The sequence below is a fragment of the Drosophila takahashii genome, chromosome 3R (assembly GCF_030179915.1).
Source record: "Drosophila takahashii strain IR98-3 E-12201 chromosome 3R, DtakHiC1v2, whole genome shotgun sequence".
In the NCBI taxonomy this organism is placed as follows: Eukaryota; Metazoa; Arthropoda; class Insecta; order Diptera; family Drosophilidae; genus Drosophila; species Drosophila takahashii.
The window spans coordinates 17,410,218-17,435,727 of NC_091681.1; the positions used below are offsets into that span (position 1 = coordinate 17,410,218).

Here is a 25,510-nt window from a genome sequence, read left to right on the forward strand (position 1 = left end):
CTTTTTTACGAAGTTAATCCTCATTTTGATCACGGTGACTTGACTGCTAAGAAAAGCTAATCGGGATGGCTTATATAGTCTAGGAAATGGACAAAAACCGCAAGTTATCCTTTAAAGTATTCATTCAAAAAAACACCTGCATACACTTGAAAACCCATAAGCAAAATCTTTAAAAATTTTTTGATTATTTCACAAGGGGTACTTTTATTAGGATTACTTCTTTATAAAGCTACCTATTGGAAGTTTTACATTTCAACCACAATACAGTAAACATCATATGTCTAATTAAGTTAGTAATTTCTTTCTGTGTATTTTAAAGACCCTTACACGTCTTTGCGGTTACCAGAGCCCTTTTACACTGAGCCAAAATCTTAAAGGAATCATAAATATGAATAAATTAAAACCACATGTTGATTACAATTAGTTATTTTTTAATTTTCCTAATGTGGATATGCTAATTTCCCACCTATACTTTTAAAAATAAACATTTTGCCTCTGTGTACTTTCCCTTTTGTGGTTAGCCATATGTGTTTTATTGGGACAACACTACTTGGCCCATGGATAATTAATTAATAGGTCTTAAATTGAAGTACAAGCAATGCTAGAATTGGTTTTAAAAATAGTCGGTCAATAAACTTGAATTTATGAATGCTATAAATTAACATATGATTTAAAAAACACCACCATTAACCCCATTGAAGAATATTTTCAAATGTTCAAGTATTTATTCAACTTTGGCTGACTATTTGGCTTGTAGCACTTTCAGACTTAGAAGGCAGTTCATCTTTTGGATCATTTAATTGGATTTCTAGACGACCTCGATGGGAGCGACGGGCTGTCCTCCGCTGACCAACTCCTTGACCAGGTTGCGACCCCAGTTGATGCTCACATCGGCACAGTTCTTGAAGGTTTCCTGGGGTCCGCAGCCCAGGGCTCCGTTGCCGGAGTTATCGCAGATGCCCCAGTTGTTGGCTGGAAAATAAGAATGTACTTAAAGTTAACCATCCTAAACAAAAACCTTACAAAAAACTTACCACCCGTGTAGGTCCACCGTAGAACGCAGTGATTGCAGGTAAGTCCCTCTGGCAGCAGGGCAGTCACATCGAATTCACCGGCCTGATTTCCAATTTCCAATCTATTGCTGCCATCGGGGAAACGCAGAACGTTCTGGTTGAAGCACTCCTCCGATTCGCCACCGTAGGCATCCAGATTGCACACATGGAACTCGAAGTAGCCCAAGTGGTTGGTGGTGATCTTCACGCCCACGGTGATGGCCTGGCCGGCACCGTAGCTCCTGGTCACCACGCCGGCTCCACCGATACTTCCTCCGATCTCGTTGGCGCGGGGCTGGCCATCGGAGAAGTTGTCGCCGCACAGACCGCAACGACCTCCGTTGTTGGACTGGGTCTATGAATACAAAGAAACATATTAATATTATAAAAAATTCTAATGTTAATTACAACTTGTAATTTACAAAGCCAGAAAAGATAGTAAACTTTAGTTTAAGGAGCAGATACAAATATTATAAAATTGGTTATAAGGAGTAGCTAAAAATATTGCTTGTAAATTATGGAGGCTAAATTTCTAGCCATAGCCAAACGAAATTTTCAAGGACTTTCGATTGAAATTTTGACTGCTATGGTATGATATTGTTAAGTTTCTTTGGACATCTTGATAACTGAGATGATATATTTTTAACCAAGAACCTATAGACCTTCTTATATTCTGATTACCAAACTATAGTAACCTTCTTATATTCTGATTATCATACTATAGTAATACAAATATTATAATAAAGGGTTATAAATTATGGAGGCTAAATTTCTTACCATAGCCAAACGAAATTTTGAAGGATTTTCGGTTGAAATTTTGACTGATATGATATGATATTATAAAGTTTCAATGAAAATCTTAATAACTGAGATGATATATTTTAACTATATCCTATAGACCTAATTTCTGAAAGGGTACACCCAGAAGAAAAAATTTCCTTGATTTAAGTCCACGGACTTTAAATTAAGGAACGATGGCTAAAAGTTTTCATCGCATATAAATTTTAAGTCCATTTTTAGTCCACGTAGACTTAAAATTGATATGGGATAAACATTTTTAAGTCCACGTATAGACTTGTTTGCCATTTTAAAGCCATTATTCCTTAAATCAAAGTTAATGGACTTAAATTAAGGACATTTTTTTGAGTGTAATGTCATTTTTGACCAAATATAGTTATATTAAATTCTTAAGTTCGATTTGGACATATTTTAATACAACTATTTTTTAGTATGGTTAATGGCCATATTAGTCAGATTCTTCACTCACATACAAGCCGCCGCAGAAGAGCTCGTTGTCGTTCCAGTTCTGGGGAGCGGATCCGTCGTAGCGCCAACGGGAGGAGCGACTGGGCGGGGACAGCATCATGCCGTGGGCATCGATCTGCTGCAGCCCAATGGCCAACAGCAAGGTCACGCTGAGCAGGTACTTCATGGTGGGTGTATATTTGGCTTTCACTTTCGAACAATGCCACCCGCATGGACGCACCAGGTTTTATATGCGCTCCTGCCGTACTTATCAATCCGTTTTCAATCGAGAGTTTTACAGTAGCTCTCATGGCGATAAGAGGCCGTGATAACACTCAGTATAAATAATAACAATTGCAGTTCCTCGTACCGGTCAAAATCCGCAGAATCAACACTCCAGATAGCCAGGCCCACGGATAACCATCTTCGCGATTGGCATAGTGAAATATTCATAAAAATGTCGGTCGTCCAGAATGCCGCATATAAGTGGCATGAATAGATATTGTTATTTTCCTAATCACATTCGTGCAATCTGAAGTTCGTTTATTGGATTAACGGATCTCAAGTATTGCTCATTGATTGTTTGTTTTGGGTTAGCAGCTTATCGGTCGGCAATTGGCTTTCATAAATTCCATAAGAGGTGGATTAAATCCTATCACTTATTTTAAATAAATTTCTTGAAGAGCTAATTTTTTTAAGTTGAGTTCTTTTACGATAGTTTTAAACAAGAAAATATACAGACTTTCTCAACTGCAGTAGCGTGATTTTTACAATTTGGTACATGGTGCATAGGATTCATCAACGACCCAGAACACCGACATTTATTAATTCTCATTGAAATGGAACTAAATATTTATAAAACATTTAACACTACTTTATGTTTGTGATGCAATTTTATTTACAATTCTCATTAAATTTAATACAATTTGGTGTCTTTGTTTTTAAATTAAAATAGGTTCAACAAAATAATATTCGAATTCCTAATTAATAATAATAAACCTTTACAATATCAAATTGGTATAATATTGTAATTTAAGACCACAAACCAATGAAATTAACTGAAAAATTTAAAAAGAATCCCAGCATATTTGGTGGTTCCCCGAAAATATAACTTACAAATATCCCTAATAGAAACCGTTACATTTTAATTTCAGTATTTTTTAGTATACTCGACTGTGGTATTTTTGAGCTGCGGTCATACTGCTCCACACGTGTTTTGCCCGTAAACATTTTCGGCATGCAGAAATCTTAAGATTTATAATAGAAAATCAAGGAAACGGGACCTAAAATATAAAATGACGCACCTTCGGACGGATGACAAGCCGGAGTCGGAGGAGCCAAAGTCGGTGTTCAAGGAGAGCAGCTGCATCTTCCGGCGCAACCGAGCCCTCGGCTATGTGAGCAACCAGGTTCCGGCGGTCACCCGCTACATTCAGCGACGCCGGGACACGCTGCTGATCACCTGCATCGGCCGATCCTTCCAGGTGTACACCGCCAATCACTTCCGGCTGCTGCACGTCAGCGGTTTGCATCCGGACGAGATTACGGCCCTGGCCACCGATCGCCTGCACACTTACTCGGCCAGCAACAAGTGCATCTTCGCCTGGCGGGCGGGCAAACACATCCGGCACGTTTACCGCGGCCATCAGAAGGATGTCCACCTCCTGCTGCCCTTCGGCTCCAATTTGATCGCCATCGATCGGGATAATGTGCTGAAAGTGTGGAACATACCCACCGAGGATGTCTACCTGGAGGTTCCCTTCCGGGCGGAGGAGTTCCTGGTCACAGCGGTGGCCCATCCGCCCACGTACATCAACAAGATCGTGCTGGGCTCCCAGCAGGGCCAGCTGAAGATCCTGAACATCAAGAAGAACAGCGTGGTGTGCACTTTGAGCCACCACGAGAGCAGGATAACCTGCATCGAGCCTGCACCCGCTCTGGATGTCGTGGCCGTGGGTCATGGGGATGGTGCCATCATCCTGCTGAACCTCAAGTTCGACGAGGTGCTGATGAGCTTCCAGCAGGATTGGGGCCAGGTCACCAGCCTCTCCTTCCGCACCGACGGACCACCCATCCTGGTGTCGGCCTGCAGCAATGGCTACATGGCCTTCTGGAATCTGGAGGAGCGCAAGCTGGCCGGCCAGCTGCAGGCGCACGAGGAGCCGGTGACCACGGCCATCTGCCTGCCCAGCGAACCGGTGGTGTTCACCACCTCGCCCGACAACTCCATGAAGATGTTCATCTTCGATATGCCCGATAATGGGGCTCGGCAGCTGAGGATTCGCGAGGGCCATACAAAGCCGCCATTGTGCATTCGCTACCATGGAAACTCGGGCGTCTCGATTCTCTCCTCCGGCGAGGACAGCACCATGCGGGTGTTCTCCACCATCTCCGAGTCGCTGAACAAGAGCATGGGCAGGGCCACCTACAATACAAAGGCTACGAAAAAGAAGAGTAGGTATTTAGGGATTTAAACCTAAGAAATGTATTTTAATTTATATGTATTTCCCGCAGATCGCTTCCAGTTCGACAAGTTTGGCATGCCGCCCATCCTGGAGTTCACCTCGGACACGGCCCGCGAGAAGGAGTGGGATAACATTGCCGCCATCCATGCGGGCGTTATTCAGACCACCACCTGGACCTTCGCCAATAGCCGCATGGGCGAGCACCGTCTGGTGCCGCAGCAATTCCAGAACAAGAACCGCACGGACTTCCAAAGCGAGACCACTTGCCTCGTGCTGACGCACTGCGGCAACTTTGTGATCATCGGCTATAGTAGTGGCCACATCGAGCGCTTCAACATCCAGTCGGGCATCCACAGAGCTAGCTACGGTTCTCCGGGCCACAAGATGGCTGTGCGCGGCCTGGCCAGCGACAACCTCAATCAGACTGTCATCTCTGGCTGTTCGGAGGGGCTGCTCAAGTTCTGGCCGTTTAAAGGAAAGGGTAAGTAATAAGCTTGTTTGGTAGAAAACTTGTGTTATTAACATGTTAAATGTCAAAGTGTTGAGTTCAAAAAAAGTTATTGACATGTGTGTAAACAATTGTAGCTTACATATGTTAGAAACATATATAACACACACAGGTCATTTGTGTTATTTACACAACGTGTTTATAACACAATGAGTTTTTGACATTAAAACGTCAGAAATATATGTTAAACTGAAAAATTCACGGTTTTCTGTAGTTGAAAAAATTCATATATGCTTTAAAACGATTAAAAATAACAATTAATATATCCTGGTCCAATATAGATTCTTCATTTTCCCTTCGATTCGTTAACATACATAAAATGTAATTTTCATTTTTGTTTAAAACACAGTATGTAAAAAACACGTCGTGTTAATAACACATTGTGTAAAAAGCTGTGTGTGTCAACAATTATTTTCACATTTTAACACTTTTGTTTTTCACACATATGTCAAAAACTTTGCTCACACTGTAAAATACAATTTTACATGTTTTTAACATGTGTGTTAAATTCCGAATTGACAGGTTTCCTCCTTGCTGTTGACAAACCCCTGGCTGTTTTACGCCTGGCCGATGGAATTTCCCTAATGCGACAGCATCGCGAGAGCTCCATGCTGGCCATCGGCCTGGAAACATTCAAGGTCTTTGTGGTGGACATGCACACGCGGGTGATCGTGCGCAAGTTCGTCGGTCACACGGCCAAGCTGAATGACCTCACCTTCAGTCCCGACAGTCGTTGGCTGATCACCGCCGCCATGGACTCGACGATCAAGGTGTGGGACATACCCTCCTCCTACATGGTGGATCACTTCCGCGTGCAGACGCCCTGCGTTTCGCTGAGCATGTCGCCCAATGGTGATTTTCTGGCCACCGCACATGTGGGTCTTCTGGGCATTTACCTGTGGGCCAACAAGACGCTCTTCAATCAGGTTTCCCTGCGCTCCATCGATCCCTTGGAGGCGGCTCCCTATGTGGGTTTGCCCACGAACGTGTGCGATGCCATGGAACTGGAGGATGGCATGCAGGAGCTGGAGATTGACGAGGACGAGGACGAATCGAAACTCGGCGAGCTGGTCGATGCCAAGTACGAGACTCCAACTCAGCTCTCCGACGAGTTAATAACGCTATCTGGATTGGCTGCGTCCCGCTGGCAGAATTTGTTGGACTTAGAACTCATTAAGCAACGCAATAAACCCAAGGCGCCGCCAAAGGCACCCAAGCAGGCTCCCTTTTTCCTGCCCACCGTTTCGGGACTGGAGCTGCGATTCGATGTACAGAATGGCGAAAAGGAGGAGGGCAACTCCCGCATCCGAAAGGCTTCTACGCTCAATAATCTAACCGCCTTTGGCCAGCTGCTGGAGGAAACATCCGATAGCCTGGATTTCGCACCCGCTGTGGCGCACTTGACCCAATTAGGTCCCTCGATGGTGGACTTTGAGATCAAATCACTGCACCCCGAGGCTGGGGGAACACTGCTCGCCATGCTGCAGTTCCTCAAACTTGTGGAGTTCATGTTTGGTACCAATCTGAACTTTGAGCTGGCTCAATCCTACCTGAGTGTCTTCCTGCGATCCCACGGTCTCGGATTGACGGAGTCCGCGGAGTTGGTGAAGGCGCTGCGCAGTGTTGCCCAGGTGCAGCAGGAGGCTTGGCGGCGAGTGGAGGAGAAGCTGATCTACGGCACTGGAGTTGTGGCTGCACTCCGGAACTTTGCGCATTAGATAGTACTAGCATCTACAAGAATGTTTTGTAGTAGAGTTAAACTGGAAATTTTGTAAATAAATTTACAAGACCTTTTAAGTAATGGCGTTATTTATTTCCCTCCCTTTGTGTGAGATTTTGCTAAGAGGAATTTGTTTTTAAATTAAACTAAAATATTGATTAAATCTAATATTAATTCTTTCTTTGACCCCCACTATTTAATTGTCTTAAAATGGCTAATAAGTCTATTTAACAAGTTTACTGATCAGTGATTACTAATCACCTTGTGAACAAATATTTGAAAAACATCATGAGCCCACAAATATCTTTCACAGGCACCGTAATCATTATAAGTGAAAAAATAAAAAACTAACTGAGTGATATTTCTAAGCAAAATAATATCGGTCACAAAGTAATCATATTTTTTTTCGCTTACAAAATAATCATTAAATGGAGATTTTTATTTTATACTCAAAAAAAAAAAAAAATCATTATTTTCGGTCCCTGATCTTTCATATATTCACATTCATTGTGACTATTTAAGTCCCTTGCAATTTAACAAAGTTATTCAGGAGAAGACGCTAATTCAGAACACACTATCAAATTTTTTTTATAGGGTAAATAATACTTTCTTCTTTACTTTACGAGTAAGGAATATACATTTAAACGATAACTAGCTAAATGTCATATCCAAAACTATCCCCTCTTTACTTTTAATCTACAACAAATCCCAGATAGCAGTTTAAATAATTTACCCAGAAAAGTGGCCACCTGAGAATTAATCACGCTAGGCACTTTTACGGCTGCTATATGCCAGATATCTCCAATTGGCATTAGGCAAGTGATTCACACCCCAGATGACTGTGCAGCTATTATGGAATCAACAGATAACAGGGGCAGGTGAAACTGGAGGCAGCTACGGGAAGAACAAAGTACAGCGATTGGGTTGAAATTGTGTATTAATTATTTATTTGTTATATCCGTTTAAACTAACGCTTTTATTTATGCTGGAATTAAATAACTTAAACTTGTTCCTAGACGCGTTCGCTGGCTTTCGCGACTTTTAGATACGGTTCTAGTGGCGGCTGATTTTCAATTTCAGTTTAGTTTAGTTTCAGTTTCCGTTTTCGATTCTTTGACAATCCAACGCAACATAAACGAAAAGAAAAAAATGTTCCATTGGTTTACAAACAACCACGCGTTATAGACATAGTGCATATATCTGATAAGTTCCTTTGATTTATACCTAAATATCGTAGCTTGCATGAAATAACTTTAGATCTCGATTGGTTGGGTCTCCTAGTGTGTGTGTTGGATGGTGTGTTTAGGTTTAGGTGCTTTTGGGAGTTCTTCGGCCATTGCAAGCGCAGTTACAGTGTTCCGGGAGCTGGTTTACATATTATTACTGCTTGTTGATTGGGGGTATTATTAGGGGTGTGTGTGTGTGTGTGTCCGGGGGTGCAACACGCAGCGGGGGCGCTTAACTCGATGTGCACTGCTGGACGCGGGGGCCATCCTGATAGCCGCCATCGTCCTCATCGTAGGCCATGCGCTGGTGTTGCTGACGGCGCTGCTTGGGATCGAAGTCCTCCTGAAAAATCAATCGATAAATTAGCAAAATAATTAAAATAGTCTAAAGGGTATTGAAAACTAATATCATCTTATGCTATAGAAACTTTTGGTCTAGGGTCTGATTATGTTAATTTCTCTAGCAAATAACATTAATAGGTGCACAGAAAAAAATATGGTAATGGTCAATTTGATATTTTTTAAAGATCAAGTTATTAATATCATTTTGATATGAATAAAGATTATGTTAATCTTTTTTTATATTATTTGCTCAAAAAATACTAAATTTGGTATTTTTATGATATGATAAAACATCATGTTGATATGTTTTTGAATTTGTATTGATATTCTACTCTTTCTTTTTTACAATTCCCATTTAAAATACTCACCAAAACCGTCTGCTCTGCATCGATTGGAATGTCAACCTCCGGCGCCGGTGGCAGGCACTGTTTCAGCGTGGGCACCACCGATGGATTCATCACCTCCGGGAAGATCACCTCGAACTGAATGATCAGCGTGCCCTTCTCCATGGGGTTCTTGAAGATGGGCATGCCCTCCTCGGCAATGCACTTGGTCATCTCGTGCCTGATGACCTCGCCGGGCTGCGTGGACACAATGAGATCGCGATCGTCCAGCGTTTTGACGATTCGCTGGAATCCGCAGAGCGCCTCGACCAGCTGCAGCGGCATCTTCATCATCAGATCCTGTCCGGCGTGCGCGAATGTCGCGTGCTCCTTCTCGTCCAGCAGAATGATAATATCGCCCGGTTGAGATTCCGGCTCGTGATCGCCCTCGCCCGTGAACACGATCTTCTGCCCGTCCCGCATTCCCTTCTCGATGTGCACCTCGAGCACCTTGCGCTCCCGCACCGTCTTGCGTCCGCTGCAGTTCTTGCAGCGATCCTTCTCCTGAATGGTCTCGCCCGTGCCCGAGCACTTGCGGCACACCTGCTCGATGTGCTGCATGATGCCGGGAGCGATCTGCTGCACCCGGGTCTCCACACCGTTGCCCCGGCACTGCATGCACTTCTCGATGCTGCCCTTCTTGCCGCCGCGACCCTCGCACTTGTCGCAGATCACGTTCTTCTGCAGCTGCAGCTTGCGTGTGGCTCCGTTGTACAGCTCCTCCAGCTGCACGGACATCTGGTGAACCACGTCCTTGCCGCGTCTCTCGCGCCGCCGTCCACCGCCGCCGCCGCCGAAACCGGCGCCGAAGAACTTCTCAAAGAAGTCCATGGGGTTGCGGAAGTCACCGGAATCGGCACCGCCCTTCTTGATGGCCGCCTCGCCGCCATCGTCGTACACCTGACGCTTGTCCGCATCCGAGAGCACCTCGTACGCCTGCGAGATGGCCTTGAATTTCTCACCCTCGTTGGGGTTCTTGTCGGGATGGTACTTGAGGGCCAGCTTGCGGTACGCCTTCTTCAGCTCGTCGGGCGTGGCATTGGGCTTCACGCCCAGCAGATCGTAGTAACCAGTCTCCTTGACCATCTTGTAGGCTGTTTACTGCAATTGGAGGAGGGTGTGTGAAGATTACTACCAGGGATCCAGTAAAATTAAGGATTCAGGAATGGGAAAGTTTTAAAATTTTACAAAATATTACGAAATATTTATCATATATTTTATGTAGGTCGGAAATTTAAATAATTCCGACGTTTTTCACATTTATTAAATGGGCAAGTACTGTATAAACTTGATTATTATATAAGGTGGATTATAAAAAAAAACCGGTAATCTAAACTCCTTTTACCATAACATGACTTGCAAGTTGGAAATGACCAAAATTATAGATCCTACACATATTACTCATCACAAGCGCTATATGAAAATTTTTTTTTACAACTATTCAGAATTTTGAGATAGGGGTAAAAACATGTTTTAATCTTAAAAAAATACACATTCACTAAAATTTTTGTTGTTAAAGCCCTTTAAGACTTGTTTATTGATTTCTACAGCTCCCGTCTCGATTTCAACAGCCATTTTTCTCAGTGCAAATTGGAGGAAGCGGTTCGCAGGGGGGGGGACATTCCCGGAAGCTAGAGCCCGGGTTTCAAGGTCGTATCGCCGCCATGTGTTTGCGAAAATAACTGCGACGTTTTCTTGCCGATTTCTAGAACATTTTTCGTATTTCAATACGGCGAGCAGCTGACGCTCTCTTTCCCTCTGCCACCCCCCTCTCGCCAACACCCTCTCCTCGCTCCCTCCCTTGCGCACTCACACATACACACAGTTTCTAGAAAATTTCGTCAGCGCATGCAGCCCTGGTTTCGCGAACGGCGACCTCAAAGGGGAGAGCGTGATAATGGAAAATGGGCAAGAGAAAACCAGACAAAAGGGGAAAGGGCAAAGTGTCGAAAATAAAAATGGAAATCAATTCAAGAGGCGGCTATCGATTAAGCAAAGCAAATCAATGGCTAAATGATATATTTTTACCAAAGAAAGTGGGAATACATATTTACACAAACGTGCGCTGGTGTGGGTACCAACATGTGCCGCGCAAGACGCTGCGTCAGAATAATTCGATTGAACAAAGAAGGAGAGGCGCAAAACCAGAGAGCCATCGATTTTGCAAATCTAAGGCCAAAATCGAAGGGAATTCTCTGGCAAAAAACAATTATCGCTGATTACTTAACGGTAAAGAAAAAGAATCAAGCGAAAAGGAAGTGTGTCTACCAAGTACACGCACACACACGCACACAACAGCCTCACTCATTTGAACAATGCGAAGCGAAATGTGCAAAATCAGGTGGAAATCGAAATTAAGCCACCGCAGCGCCACTCACCTTTTCCTCGTGTCGTATCGTGTCTAAAGCAAATGGAGACTTTTGCAACCGGGTTCCTTGAGGTTACACTTTTACAATAATTTTAATTCACGTCGAATACTTTTCAACAGCTTACTATGGCCGCCACGCTAGGAAGAAAATTCGGAACGGAGCCGGTGTGACCAGCGGGGCGAGAGTGAGAAAACACCAGGGTACTTCAAAAATACACTAAAATATGCACTGCTCTGCGGTAGAATTTTATCGTCGACCCAAACCATGGATGGAAAGTCACTCGAAAATATAATAAAATGTAATATAATTAATTAATTAAGTAGGTTAGTTATGAAACTTTATAAATATGGATATTTTACAAGCTATTTTGGGAATTCGATATATTTTTTCATGCAAAAATGTTTATGGGTTTCCCTAGACTTAATCCCATATAAACTAATTTTAATTAAATTCAAAAATGTATGAAAATACATGACTTAATTCTTAAATTAAGTTTGCTTAAATTTTATTTCTAGCTATTTTTTTAATAAAATTTATTGGCAACACTGTTAAAACCCGGTGTTTTCCATCAGCTGTTTCGCGTTTGCTAAGTGGTCACACTGTTTTGAAACTTGATTATTTAATAAACATTTGCAATTGATTTTATGAAATAAAACCCGACCGCCCAAATGAGACACGTGCAATTTCTGGCCCGCACCGTTTTGGTGCAAAACAATAATGTGGAGGAGGCGTGTCGTCTGTTGAATCGCGTTTTGGGCAAAGAGGAACTTCTCGACCAATTCCGCCGCACGCGATTCTACGAAAAGCCCTATCAGGTGGGTTTCTAAATAATAGTGTATATTTACATATTTATAATTATTTAATTTTTTTCTTAGGTCCGTCGCCGAATCAATTTCGAGAAGTGCAAGGCCATCTACAATGAGGACATGAACCGAAAAATTCAGTTTGTGTTGCGCAAAAATCGCACCGAACCCTTTCCCGGATGCAGTTAGTCGCTTGTTATTGTCTTTATTCGGTAATAAAATGTAAGAAATGAAAATAGTGCTTTTATGGGTCAAATCATTCAAAAATGGTATTGAAAAGTCTGATGTTAATTTAAATTTACATACTTATAAAGAAAAAGACTTCTAAAATTTTGAGTTTTGGATTTCTTTTGTGGTATACTTAATGGTGTATTGAAATGTAGCCCGTTCTCTAGTTTATTTTTCTGACTTTATTTCAATTTATCTAAATCGCATACAAATTTACTTAATTTTCACAATCATCTGAATATTCAAACACAGATTTTTGGGGAATAAATTTCCTTTTTAACTCCCTGAGGCATTTGTTTGGGTCCTTAAATAAACTTTTTGGCTTACTGTGCCACTTTGACTTAAAAAATGAATTTATCCATGGAATATACTTTCTGGTTTTTGTGTAAAAAGAAGGATGATTTTTCCCATGGCCGATTTTAAAACCATAGGAAATGATGCCGGCTAAATATGTGACATTTTTCTTCTTCCACTGCATGATGGCCATCAGAGGACCCCCAGAATCACCACTCACACTTCCAACCTCGTCGCCACCTGCACAGATTTGCGTGCTATAGTCGAACGCCTTCAATTCTTTACACTTCGTATCACTTGGATGCCTTTCCTGAAGGAAGATGAATACTGGACTGTGGTTTCCCCAGCCGGCTGCTTCAAATATGCGGTTATAAGATGTATTTTGGCTCTGGTCCGGAAGACAAATCGGATAGATGGCGCCCGAATAACTAAAACAGACAACAAATATACAAATTTAAATATTGAGAAACTACACATAGATTCAAATAAATATCGATATAAACCAGCTGATGACGTAACTTATGTTCTTTAAAATTATACGTCAATTATAAAGAATGCCTTCTTATCGTATCAATTTACTGAATCCTGGAAATCATTACTCACCGTACTGGAATTTGGAGTCGCAGCAGAGCGATGTCATTTTTATAATCAGTTCCATGGTTGAATTTCCCATGTACAATACTCAGATCAACATGGATTTCAACATAAGGGGGCGCCTTTAACCATCTACCATTCACATAGCCTTCGTCGGGATTGGTGGCGGTATTATGTTCGCCCAGACGCACTCTCTTCGGGGGGCCGATACTAGGATTTCCAGGATCTCTGACACAGTGGGCTGCGGTCAGAACGTACCAGTTGTTAATCAGGGAGCCCCCACATCCGGGCTGCAGTTGCTTAGTGAAACTATTCCAATACAGAAGCATCGCCATCCAGGGAAACTCTTTCAGTCCCGCCTTTCTGCCTTCTGTTCGATTTCCTCCGCGTCCGCACCCATTTATTGGCAGGAAGTTTGGTGGCCTCGGGCAGCAAAAAAGTTCTGACGCCCCGGTTTTTGTAGTATCGCCGCAACTTCTTTTTGATATTGTATTCTTCGTATCTAAACTGGAGTTATAAGCGGCATACAAGTGGGGGCACTGATCCAGGCTTTTACATGTCTCACCGGATTTACAAGGTTGGGATCTGTGTTGATCCGAAATCGCTGAAATAAAAATTCTAGATAGTAGAACCTTTGATAAAAGCCTTATCTTTAAATTTTATTTTTATTAACTTTTTCTTGAGGCACTTAAAAGGGCGAAACATTTTAAAAATTCCAGTGTTGTATTTTTATTTTTTTTTTTTTAATACATATCTATTTATAGCAAGGACTCCGTTTCCTCTTCTTTAATTACCTAATTCAACTAAATGAACCAAAATAAAAGTATGCAGCAGGAGCAAAATGTTCACTTTGATTTCGATGAACATGTTAATCCGTGAATGTTTGAAATAAAACTGTTGCTTCTATAGTTATTGGCAGCTGTTTATGCTTGAATTTATTTTGTTGCTACAATCTTTAAGTTGAGTAATACTTTTCGGGCGTCCCCAAAAATTACATTTATTATTGCTCACTGATAATTATCAACAAAGTTTTTTAAAATAAATAGTATTTACTTGCTGACAAAGTTATCAAATATTTATCCAATTGCTCGTAGAGAAAAAGGGTATATTATATTCGAGGGAAAAATTTGAAGAATGCCTTTTTGACCCTAAAAATTCTTCGCCTTTGCATCTTATAAGTCTCCATCTCCTGTGTGTGTTTTTAATTTTATTTTAATTTCCGAATAAGGAACTGTAAATGCATCAATGTTTTTTAAATTTGTAAGATGGTAACGGCCATTTGGGTCCTTTTTTCTCTCTTTGAGAATAGCTTTGGGAGCTTTTATTATGCCGGAGAGAGATAGAGAGAGAGCTTTTGGTTATGTGGTCTCCGTTTTCTAACGGTGTTCGGCTTAGAATACTTTCTTTCCTCGAGCGCAGCAGACGCGTTTTCATTTTCTTATAACCAGAAATCTAAGAGGTAAAACAGAATTTCCTCAGCCAGAAGTTTTGTCGATTTTTGGTGTCGTGTTTAAATACTTAGTATAAGAAAAGTTAGCACAGTTTTTCGGGAACTTTCTTTCTAGCTTTCTTTTTTATTAGTTCGATAAACTGCATTGTTTTATGTGATTGTGTGGGTGTGAAGTGGCAAGTGCAGATAATTGGGATATTCTCCGGTGGCCCTTTAATTCGATGGATTCCCAAACGTGCCTAAGTGCTCCCCGAATGCATCGATAAGTCGCTCATGCGGCCAATTTACTCAATTTACACTTGAGCTCTCGTACGTGTGCTTGTGTGTGTGGGTGTGTGTTTTTCGCATTCGCTTCAAAGTGGGCATGTGATTTTGTGTTGCCTGCTTCTTGGCGTTTTTTATTATTTTCCACTGCTTTTGTTGTTCTCTTATCGATTTCTTGTGTTATTTTTAGCGTGATTTGCATATGTATGTGCGTGCTTTCTCCCTCGCTCTCCCTTTTCCCCTGTGTGAGTGTTAGTGTTGTTTGTGCTTGTTTTTGCGCTTCCTTTACTGTTTCCTTTGTGTTTGTGCGTGGGTTTTCTTTTTGGGTAATCGAATCTTGGCTGCTTATCAAATGAATTACGTCTTGTGTCACTTTCAGTTTTCGGGCCAAATCAACATGGCGACGAGGAATCTGTTGGCCATCCTTCTTTTGGCCAGCATCTGCATGGCCCAGGCGTATCCGGCTTTATTGCCCTACATCTACAGTGAGTACCGCACTTTAGTTTTCTCCCTCTAAATTGCTAATTTGCATTCAAACCGGTAGAGATTTGAGCACAGAAAGCCGAAGATTATAAACCCTTGCAGCTATATATAATAACTATTATAAGTACCTCTTTCCTTAAACGGTTAAAAAAAATATTTTATTATTTATTTATTTTAATTTGAAAAGGTAATTTTAAACTTTTCGATTAACTTGAAAAAGATTGTGGTAATAGTAAGTTGTAGTAGTCAGGTAAATCGAATCAGATGATTAAATTAAAATACTATTTCATTATAATTATTTTTGACCTTATTATTCTAACAGCAAAAAGTATCTATGAGAATTCGCACTAATCTGAACAAAAACCGAAAAATTTTTTGTTGTGTTTTATGCTTTTATACTTTTTAAAGAAAGCATTACTTTTAAATTAAATTTTTGTATATCCCCCTTATTAAGAAATCAATTATTATTTATTGTTATTGATGTATAGTAAATATACAGGGATTTGGCAATACCTCAATGCTTTTTGTATCGGTATACCGATACTATAGTATATTAATTCGATCGCGTGGATAACTTACCATTTACCAAATCAGATCCTTCCAAGCGTAGCAGCGGTGACACGGCCTTCCCCCAAATCGAGGACGATGTGAGTGAGCTGGACCAGTTGCGAAATGAACCGGGGGCGGTGGTGGCCAAGCGGCAGCACGACGGAAGCACCGCCCGCACCACCACAACCACCAAGGAGAGCGTCGAGGAGGTGGCTGCTGTCCCCGAACCTGGTCCAAATCCCAATTCGAATATTATGCCCGATCTGGAGCGACAGCTGGAGGTGGCCACGCCTCTAATTTCGACCACCACAACCACCAGCACCTCGGCGACCACAACCACGGCCACTTCCAAGGAGGAGGGCGAAAGGTCACAGCTGGAGGAGCCAAAGACCCAAATCAAAACCGTTGTGGAGCCGACGGCCCATGCCAAGGTAAGTAGCTAGACCCCGATCCCCGCTAGAATCGTCCTTTGGGCCGCTTGGTAAACTCCAAACTCCTCTTTTGCCAAATCCAAGTGTATATCTACGAAACCACCCAAAAATCAACAGGCTTTTTACGGGGCGGCTCGTCTAGCTTTTGGCCAAAATCCAGAGGTGCTACCAACAACCACGACCACAACCACATCCACCACCACCACCACCACGACAACGACTGCAGCTCCTCCTCCGCCTCCTCCTCCAGCCGAAACCGAACCGGAAGCCGATTCCCAACCACCAGCCGAAGCGGAAGTTAAAGAGGCAGCGGAAACGGAAGAGAAAACAGCTCAAGATGTGGCCGGAGAACCAGTTGAGGCAGAGGATCCCATCGGCGAAGTGGCCGAAACCGAACTGGACGCCCTAAATCCGCCAAAAGCCAAGCCGAATCACCACGAATCGAACAAGGAGACCATCGGAGACATTGTCTTCGATGTGGTGGCCCGAACCACGGAGCGAAGGTCCAGCACGCCCAAGATCACGGCCAAGGTTCTTATAGCAAATCACAGATAAATCATTCAACACTCGGAAAATATATTGGCTACCCCATGATCAAGACCAGAAAACTCTAAAATTTATTGGCAAAACTCTAGAAAACTTCTAATCAAAATTGATTTATTAAAGATTAATATCGGTTTTATTATTGGCAATAAAAAAATTGTTTTTTAAAAATCTTAACCAACTAACTATATAAACTTTAACATTTCCTCACCATTTCCTTTAAAAAGCTCTCATTTCTTTTATAGTTTAGTGCTTTGAAAAGTTATAAAACGCTTTGTTTATAATTTGTTTTTCCAGACCGCCAAGAACTTGCTGCGTAGTCCAAATGGCCAGTACTCATCGTTTGACATGGCTCAGTATATTTTTTGGACTGGAGATGAGACAGCTGTGGTAAAAGCTGTGGAAGAACTTGTTGAGGGAGAGGTGGTAAGTGGCAAATAATTACGTTCTTTTTAACCCTTTTCAGACCATATATAATTGACCGTTTAATATAATAAGACAGTTTAGTTTACTTATTTTTGGGCTGGATTTTTTATTTTAATTTTGTTTCATTTTTAATATTTTAAAGTACTTCTTGTTATAAGAACAACTTCTCAAGCAGAGATCACATCAGATGACTAATTTGGTTGGGGTCGGTCTTAAGCCTTTGGTGTAGTTGACGTCTGTTCAGATTGCAGGGTATAATTTCATAATTATATTTAGTCTTTCATCGCCTCGTAGTAATAGTGACTGAATCCATGGGTCTTTATGAGCGGAGGTCCAAAATATTGATGACATTTTGGCGGGCCATGGTGGTGGTGATGGTGGCTGCCAAATGGTGGGCCACGATGGTGGTGGTGTCCATGATGTCCATGATGTCCATGCTGATTCCAATGATGTCCGAAAGCCCAGTGATTTCCATGATGTCCATGATGTCCATGGTGTTCATGGGGGTCCTTATGATGACCACAGTGGAACATTCCAAATTTGCGATTTTCTTTTTGTGGAGCTTCCATAGTTAGCTGTTTTGTTTCGATTTGTTTTAATCACTTGTTTTTTGTTTTAAATTCAGAGAACTTCTCTGTTTGACTGTCGAAGGTGAACTGATTTCTCACGGCTAAGCAAAAGCTTTTATATTGTGCTCGCTACAAAATTTCGACTGGCCAAACATTCAGCGATAGCAATGTGTTTTTCATTTTGCTATCTTATCAAGAAATATAGCAAGCTTTATTAGAGTTAGAAATATTGCAATAATTTTGTGTAATTCTCATATATAGTAAACAAGTTAATTACTTTTATTAATAACTAAAATTAAATAGCGTTCATAATAATTTCATTCATGACTACAAATATTGCATAATTATTGTGCAGGTCATCGCTATTTCTCAGTTTTCACATATAGGGGTTTAGAAATATAGAATTATTTTGGCGTAATTTTTTTTGTTTATCGTTTAGTATACAAAACATTTTTTTAATAACGCTTTCATAATTGACTTGTATTATTGCTTCATTTTTGTATGCCATTTATTTTTACACATTTTTCCTATTAGTAATATATTACGGTATTGGCGTAATGGGTTTTGTTTATATTTAAGAATACTATAAATAGGTGGTATATTAAATATGGCAAACCTTATTTTAAACAATTTCATTCATGACTAAAAATATTGCTACGTAGTGTGTAATCGCTAAATCTCAAGTTTTGAATTTCCATTTATTTCTGACTTTCTATAGGGTTAGTAATAATCTACTTTGCTGTTGTAATTTGTTTGTTTGTACTTAAGTTTAGTGTGTTTTTGTTTTCATTTAAGATTAGAAATACTGTTACTCTTCGACGTAAATGCTATGAGCAATATTTTATTTTTAGACAACCGGTTTGCTTGAAACGATTTTATCGCTCAGTTTAGCAGCACTTGTATTATTTCTACGATGATATTTGTAAAAAGGTTTGCTGTTGTATATAATCTTCGGCCCAAATAATAAAGCTCTCAAGCCTAATAAATAATTCAAGGGTAAAATCTTTTATTTTGCAGATTACCCGGGAGAACGCTCTGAAATTCCTGCAGGACATTCGCCTGGGAATAGAGTTCTTGCAGAGGTCCTACGCCAATCGAATTTTCCCCGAGGAGGTTCGCCAGAATCAATTAAAGCGCCACAGCCCTCCCATGACCACGCCCCCAATTACATCCACAACTACAACAACGACAACAAGCACAACCACAGAAAAGCCATTTCCAGAAGTGCACGAATCCGGTTTCGAATCAGGAATCGCCCGAGGAGCCGGAATCCAGCCCGCGAAGAACTTCGATAGTTTTACCTTCTGGAACAAAATCAAAGTGTTGGACAGCGAAGCTCAGCAAGGTGGGAAATACGCAGCATCATTAATATATTCCGAACTCATATCCACATGCACTATTTAAATATTATATAATTTTATCTTAATCCATAGATTTAAATGACTATGACGAGGGTCGGGCTAAGATTGTGGAGTACTTGTACAATGAATACTCCCTGGAGGAGATTCTCTACAAGCTGGCAAAGGTATTTAAAAAAAATGTTTAGCATTAACGTTTTTAATCATTGGTATTTTATTTTAAAGGTAATGTTTGCCCAGTCGCTTTCTCATGGATCTGATGAGGCCCAAATGGAGCTGCAGAAGCTCACCGAATTTCTAGAGCGCGAGGGTAACATGGGTGTTATACCCATTGACTTGCAAAAGAAAGTTTTAAGTGAGTAATCCATTAAATTTATTAAGAAAAATCGTTGATTTGATTTGGGAAACTATGAAATAACCAAAGAAAAAGATACATCGCACAATTCTAATGAATTATTTTTATGAAGATTTTTACAAATCACTATCCATAAATTCAATTTAATATTTTTATAATTTCAGGAGTGCTGCTCAGCGCATTGTCGGACACTCTGACCGAGCATCCGGAATTGCTGCCGGCGGCGCGGGTTAATCTGGCCAACCCGTTTTATAGGCTTCCAATGCATACACCCAGCCAATAGAGATATATTGGCGGGCTATCAGATTAATACAAATCCCTATATAAATATATGTTAACACGCATAATCCGCATCAGCTAAATGGCATATATCCACTGATCGGCGCTACTCTAAGAAGGCGCTCTCTCGGAACTTTGATTCAACTCGGCCCTAAGTTCACCCGATCGATTGGCACCTTTTCACTTTGGTTAACGGATTAGCCTACGTGTAATATAGCAAAAAAAAATACTCTCGTGATATTTTCTGGTCAAACGGAGGCGAAGTTTGGATGCAGATGCAGAGAACGAACCTTTTACACTTACGGTACGATAAGAAAATCAAAAAACAAAATGAAAAACCAAAGTAACCGAACCAAAAAACAAAACAAAACTGATGAGAGAGACTTGCGCCCCTTTGAGCTTTTAAAATTAAAATAGACTATCTACATGTATATGTCCACGGTATGCATACGAATTGGCACACTTGCTTATATTTGATATGAGTTTGTTAGTTAGATACATTGAGATTGATTGAGGTTGAGGTCGCTGGCAAAATCGATGGGCCGCCACGGACGACCGATTGAAGCAGGAAAGGGCTCTGAGTCCGCCTATATCAGTAGCTAATATGGTTATAACCGCTCCACAGACGAGCGACTGTCGTAAATAGTTATTACTCTATAATATGTTCTCCCCCGAATAATTGAGCATTGCATGCATTATTGATGGATTGGTTAAACGATTGATTGTGTTGCGAGTTACATATACGATATGCAATTAAGAACTAGAACCTGTATCAACAAATTATCGATTATACACTCAATATACATAAATATATATATATATATATATAAAATATGTGAAAAATCTATTTATTTAATCTATTGATCCTTCTTGGGCTCCGGTTTCTCTGCCTCTGTTTCTGGCCGGTCGAGCAACTGGTTAATGCGTTCTTCTGTTATCGGTTCATTGCTATTGAAGAGTTTCTCTATTTCGGCCCTCTCATCGTCGCCTATGTCCTTGGCATAGAGTTTGGCCAGTTCTTCAAGGCGCTGTTGGTTCTTCTTCAGATGTCCGGGTAGCCAGAAAATAGTCTGCACCATTCTGAAATATATAAAGGGATTCGATTGTTATTGTTTACTATATCAGGACTTCTTTATAAGATTTTTTAAAGGCTATAGAATGCACTTACTTGAGAAGTACAAATCCACAGACGGCCAAAAGCAGGCACATCCCGGATGTCTTAAACATGGTAAAATAGTCCACCGTCACTTGTTGGTGCTTCATTTTCAAAATCCTTGGATCTTCACTCCACTCGAGGCTGAATTATGGCTTGAACTGTCATAAGTATCCTGTTCGGTATGAACTTGTCAATGTTGTGGCCACGTCGTCAGGGGCAGCCGGTTAAAGAGATACGTGTATTATAGACCACTCGGCAGACCAATCATATGTGGCCACTAGAAATCGATATCACACTCGTCCTGATTTGATGACCCGACTATAAAGCGGAGCTGACCTGCTAACTGGAAAATAGTTGCTGCTAAACGCGTGTTGCATGTTGCCGGCGACACCAGCAACATGTTGCTGTCGCGGGCTCAGCCATTTTATTGTTTTCATTCGCAATCGCACTTTCTATTTTTAAAAGTTATCTCTTGCGAATTACGTATTTGAAAATATTTGTAAGAATGATATGGCTTATTAAACAGAGTGAACTTGAGGATACCGTCATATTAATAATATGTTAAATATTTATTTACCTTAAGTTCAGATAATGTTTAGAAACAACGGATAATATAGTTTTCTTGTCTTTTAAAATTTGTTAAATTGTAATTAAATAAATCTCTTTATATCAGGATAATATAAGAGCAATACGCCTTCAAACTTTATTTGATTAGTGGGTACCAAAATAATTGGAAAATGATAACAAAATCAGCAGTTTCGTTGGGGGGTTTGGGACTTCTTAGATTGTAAATTAAGGTACCGCGATTTCAATCAGAACAAGAAGCTGATTAGGCCAGCTGTATCTATCTGTCTTATATATTTCACTGATTTCGTGGGGGTCGAAAAACGCCAATAAATCTGATTGCGGGCTATCAAAAGATAGATAGTATTCAAAAGGCTATAAAAGCTGGGATCCCGAACCACTGGGAACATAGTAGAGCTATGAAAGAAGGAACGTTAAAAGTAACCATTTTGCTTGTCGGTTTAGGCCTGGCATTGGCCGGTACTCGGCCTATTTCCGATTGCGTAAGTATTATAAGTAAAAGTATTTAAACTATTAATGAAAATATTACTAGCCACTTATTATTTTACATCAAAAGAAATTATAATTAAACGAAATTAAAAATCAGAATCACATTCTTGATATGGATATTGTACTAAACATTTTTAATTGGAATCTAGAATATATATTATTTTATTCAATTTATGTCGCAAAATAGAGAATTAATATATTAATAGTATACTATTATTTTTATTTCCCTAGGGCGAGCGCATTGAGGACGATGGCTATCCGATGGAGCGTCACGTGGTGACCACCAGTGACAGCTACATCCTGACCATGCACCGCATCCCCTATTCCCCCAAAACAGGCGACACTCCCGATCGTCCGGTGGCCTTTCTCATGCACGGCATGCTCAGCTCCTCCTCTGACTGGGTGCTCATGGGTCCGGAGCGATCCCTGGCTTACATGTTAGCGGATGCCGGCTATGATGTGTGGATGGGCAATGCCCGTGGCAACACCTACTCCAAGGCGCACAAGTACTGGCCCACCTACTGGCAGCTCTTCTGGAACTTCAGTTGGAATGAGATCGGCATATACGATGTTCCGGCCATGATTGATTATGTCCTGGCCAAGACCGGTCAGCAGCAGGTGCAGTATGTGGGACACTCGCAGGGCACCACGGTCTACCTGGTGATGGTGTCCGAGAGACCCGAGTACAATGACAAGATCAAGTCGGCCCATCTGCTGGGACCCGCCGCCTTCATGGGCAACATGAAGAGCCCCATGACCCGTGCCTTCGCCCCCATTCTCGGCCAGCCCAATGCCATTGTGGAGCTGTGCGGATCCATGGAGTTCATGCCCAGCAGCAAGTTCAAGCAGGACATGGGCATCGAGATGTGCCAGGCCACGTCGCCCTATGCCGATATGTGCGCCAACGAGATCTTCCTCATTGGAGGCTACGATTCCGAGCAGCTGGACTATGTGAGTATTATTATATACAACCCTAGTCAAAAGTGTTTTCACAACTTTGAAAGTTAACTGTACTCATATTTTGAACTTATAATGTAAATATTTTGGCCCCTATGGAAAGAGCACTTCAATTCCGTTTAAATGACACAACAATTTTCTTAGCCCATTAAGCACCCTTTGAACAGTGAGCAAATTAGACAAATTTTTTTGAAAGTCAAATTTTCAACTTTTTCCCTGGGGCTTAAAAGAAAAATGTTTTGATGAAAAGTTGTTCCCCAATCAAAATTAATAATAACTGAAAAAAAAATGTTAAAATATTTTTCCTTGTAGTTTTTATGATTTTTTGAAAATAGCTATTTTAGCCGCTTTTTCTTCACTGAGAAGATGTCTCCATTCAAAAAATCATAAAAAATACAAGGAAAAATATTTTGGAAATTTTTTTTGCAGTTATTATTAATTTTGATTGGGGACAACTTTGCATCAAAACATTTTTGATTTAGGCCCCAGGAAAAAAGTTGAAAATTCAACTTTCGCAAAATTTGCTCACTTTTTCACTTTGTCATTTAAACGGAATTGAAGTGCTCTTTCTATAGGTGCCAAAAGTTTATATTATAAGTTCAAAATATAAGTACAGTTAACATTAACATTTGTGAAAATACTTTTAACCACCCCTGTATATTTAATATATTATATATTTTATTTTAAATTTTCTGTAATTATTCAGGCCCTTTTGGAGCATATTAAGGCCACCTCGCCAGCTGGCGCCTCTGTTAACCAGAACCTGCACTTCTGCCAGGAATACAACTCCGGCAAGTTCCGTAAATTCGACTACACCGCTCTTCGCAATCCCTATGAGTACGGCAGCTACTTCCCCCCGGAATACAAGCTAAAGAACGCCAAGGCCCCGGTTCTACTGTACTACGGTGCCAATGACTGGATGTGCGACGTCAGCGATGTCCGCAAGTTGAGGGACGAACTACCCAACATGGCTCTCGATTATCTGGTGCCCTTCGAGAAGTGGGCTCATCTGGATTTCATTTGGGGCACTGAGGCCAGGAAATATGTCTACGACGAGGTCTTGAAGCAGATGCGGTCCTACGAATAGGTTTATTAATACGGCAATAAATTGAACATGTACAGCAAAATTCCTGGATTCACTACTCTATTTCCACTTCGGCTCTATAGGCTAATATGACGGAATCGTCGTTTTTAAGTTTATACTTTATACGATAGTTGCCGGGAGTCATTAGTTTTTTTAGCACACGGACATCCAGTGGATAGTCTTGCAGACGGTAATGTTCCTTGGGCAGAGGACAGGTGCCAGGTCGCGGGGCATTAGAATAGTCCTTGATCCGTTCGTAGAAGAAGTCCTTGTAGTAGGTATTCATAAAGTCACAAAGGTTTACTTCGATCAACAGTATCCTCTCATAACTTTCATCGCCATCCGTAGATCGTGAAACCTTAAATTCTATCTGTTTAGGGAAAGTATAAAATGTGACATTTATAGATTTTAAACCAGTTCTTCTTAACTATTCCTTACCATCCAATCCTTTCCGAGGCGATGATGCAGATTTAGTTCTCCGCTTACTTTCAACACATTTTCCTCAAACTCTGCAATGCGCAGGCGGCTGTGCAGAAATTCTTCTTCCTGGGTCAGTTTCTCCAACTTGGAGATCCTAAGTGTTCTTGCTTGGACCCCGAATGGATTGGTGGCCAGGAGAATGATGCCCAGCAATACCAGTTGCTGAGCTGAACCAGAAGAAGAGCCCATTTCGACAGTTGGATGACTGATGCTTAATCAAATGCTGTCCAGGGTTTATAAGGCTGTGAATAGGGAACCACCGGTATACCAAATTACACCTTGTACCGGAAACAAAAGTATTCCAAATTCCCAGATGTGGTGTAATTGATATCGAGTTGAATTGAATTCTGTTTCGGTTTGTTTTATTAATTTTTTACACGGCAGTTTTAACTCATAAAGCAATAACAAAGAGATCGGTCATTTATTAATCAATTTATTTAATTGCTTAAAACACGTCAATGACTATGAAATCAGATCTGAACTTCATTGTCATTGTCGAGCTCATAAATCTGTAAAATATTTAATACTCTACCTTTCTATAACAGCCTTAAAAAATATTAAACTTTTTATAAACTCTTGTAAATTTTATAATAATAATACTTCAACCTAATTAAGGCTACACATTTGTATTATCAAATATCAAAGGACCCATTATGCATAGGTATTTTTTTTAGCAGAATGGTAACTTTTCAATTGTTTAGGAAAATAAATTTAGTTAAGATGTTTAATGTCGTTTGCTTTCTTATAGCCGAACATTCAGAGAAAAAATATGGTAGCCCCAAGACCGTAGTAAATACTACAAGGTCTTAGTTTAATTCTTAAC

General features: G+C 40.8%; 9 protein-coding genes across 11 annotated transcripts; 4 read left to right on the forward strand and 5 right to left on the reverse strand.

Annotated features, from left to right (window-relative positions):
- Nucleotides 1–801: 801 nt before the first annotated feature.
- LOC108062705 (uncharacterized) lies at nt 802–2,500 on the reverse strand. Its single transcript, XM_017149484.3, has 3 exons — nt 2,320–2,500; nt 1,035–1,407; nt 802–972 (listed from the first exon to the last, which is right to left on the reverse strand). The coding sequence occupies exons 1-3, from the start codon at nt 2,482–2,484 to the stop codon at nt 809–811; spliced, it is 702 nt and encodes a 233-aa protein (XP_017004973.1). The 5' UTR covers nt 2,485–2,500; the 3' UTR covers nt 802–808.
- Nucleotides 2,501–3,484: 984 nt separating this feature from the next.
- Nucleotides 3,485–7,035, forward strand: LOC108062834 (WD repeat-containing protein 36). The gene is made up of 3 exons (XM_017149674.3): nt 3,485–4,751; nt 4,812–5,243; nt 5,793–7,035. Exons 1-3 carry the CDS (start codon nt 3,593–3,595, stop codon nt 6,986–6,988), a joined length of 2,787 nt encoding a protein of 928 aa, XP_017005163.2. The 5' UTR covers nt 3,485–3,592; the 3' UTR covers nt 6,989–7,035.
- An 879-nt stretch (nt 7,036–7,914) lies between these two features.
- On the reverse strand, nt 7,915–11,482 carry Droj2 (DnaJ heat shock protein family (Hsp40) member A4-like). Its single transcript, XM_017149652.3, has 3 exons — nt 11,320–11,482; nt 8,927–10,042; nt 7,915–8,559 (listed from the first exon to the last, which is right to left on the reverse strand). Exons 2-3 carry the CDS (start codon nt 10,025–10,027, stop codon nt 8,449–8,451), a joined length of 1,212 nt encoding a protein of 403 aa, XP_017005141.1. The 5' UTR covers nt 10,028–10,042; nt 11,320–11,482; the 3' UTR covers nt 7,915–8,448.
- Nucleotides 11,483–11,885: 403 nt separating this feature from the next.
- Nucleotides 11,886–12,349, forward strand: mRpS21 (mitochondrial ribosomal protein S21). The gene is made up of 2 exons (XM_017149654.3): nt 11,886–12,125; nt 12,186–12,349. The coding sequence occupies exons 1-2, from the start codon at nt 11,979–11,981 to the stop codon at nt 12,300–12,302; spliced, it is 264 nt and encodes an 87-aa protein (XP_017005143.1). The 5' UTR covers nt 11,886–11,978; the 3' UTR covers nt 12,303–12,349.
- A 126-nt stretch (nt 12,350–12,475) lies between these two features.
- Nucleotides 12,476–14,096, reverse strand: LOC108062706 (chymotrypsin-like protease CTRL-1). Its single transcript, XM_070216570.1, has 3 exons — nt 14,024–14,096; nt 13,239–13,833; nt 12,476–13,063 (listed from the first exon to the last, which is right to left on the reverse strand). The coding sequence occupies exons 1-3, from the start codon at nt 14,094–14,096 to the stop codon at nt 12,559–12,561; spliced, it is 1,173 nt and encodes a 390-aa protein (XP_070072671.1). The 3' UTR covers nt 12,476–12,558.
- A 526-nt stretch (nt 14,097–14,622) lies between these two features.
- Nucleotides 14,623–20,766, forward strand: LOC108062829 (uncharacterized). Of its 3 annotated transcripts, none has more exons than XM_070217552.1 (9): nt 14,623–14,688; nt 15,323–15,428; nt 16,021–16,406; nt 16,491–16,937; nt 17,247–17,375; nt 18,962–19,289; nt 19,378–19,469; nt 19,528–19,657; nt 19,822–20,766. In XM_070217552.1, the coding sequence occupies exons 2-9, from the start codon at nt 15,341–15,343 to the stop codon at nt 19,938–19,940; spliced, it is 1,719 nt and encodes a 572-aa protein (XP_070073653.1). In that variant the 5' UTR covers nt 14,623–14,688; nt 15,323–15,340; the 3' UTR covers nt 19,941–20,766. The 3 variants fall into 3 exon arrangements, with proteins under 3 accessions (XP_070073653.1, XP_017005157.2, XP_070073654.1); XM_017149668.2 differs by having other exon boundaries at nt 16,524–16,937; XM_070217553.1 differs by lacking the exon at nt 16,491–16,937.
- LOC108062830 (uncharacterized) lies at nt 20,736–21,270 on the reverse strand. Its single transcript, XM_017149670.3, has 2 exons — nt 21,105–21,270; nt 20,736–21,016 (listed from the first exon to the last, which is right to left on the reverse strand). The coding sequence occupies exons 1-2, from the start codon at nt 21,197–21,199 to the stop codon at nt 20,794–20,796; spliced, it is 318 nt and encodes a 105-aa protein (XP_017005159.2). The 5' UTR covers nt 21,200–21,270; the 3' UTR covers nt 20,736–20,793.
- An 805-nt stretch (nt 21,271–22,075) lies between these two features.
- On the forward strand, nt 22,076–24,261 carry Lip3 (Lipase 3). The gene is made up of 3 exons (XM_017149509.3): nt 22,076–22,159; nt 22,398–23,117; nt 23,830–24,261. Exons 1-3 carry the CDS (start codon nt 22,076–22,078, stop codon nt 24,208–24,210), a joined length of 1,185 nt encoding a protein of 394 aa, XP_017004998.2. The 3' UTR covers nt 24,211–24,261.
- CheA87a (Chemosensory protein A 87a) lies at nt 24,184–24,876 on the reverse strand. The gene is made up of 2 exons (XM_017149510.3): nt 24,646–24,876; nt 24,184–24,577 (listed from the first exon to the last, which is right to left on the reverse strand). Exons 1-2 carry the CDS (start codon nt 24,874–24,876, stop codon nt 24,263–24,265), a joined length of 546 nt encoding a protein of 181 aa, XP_017004999.2. The 3' UTR covers nt 24,184–24,262.
- Between the last annotated feature and the right edge of the window lie 634 nt (nt 24,877–25,510).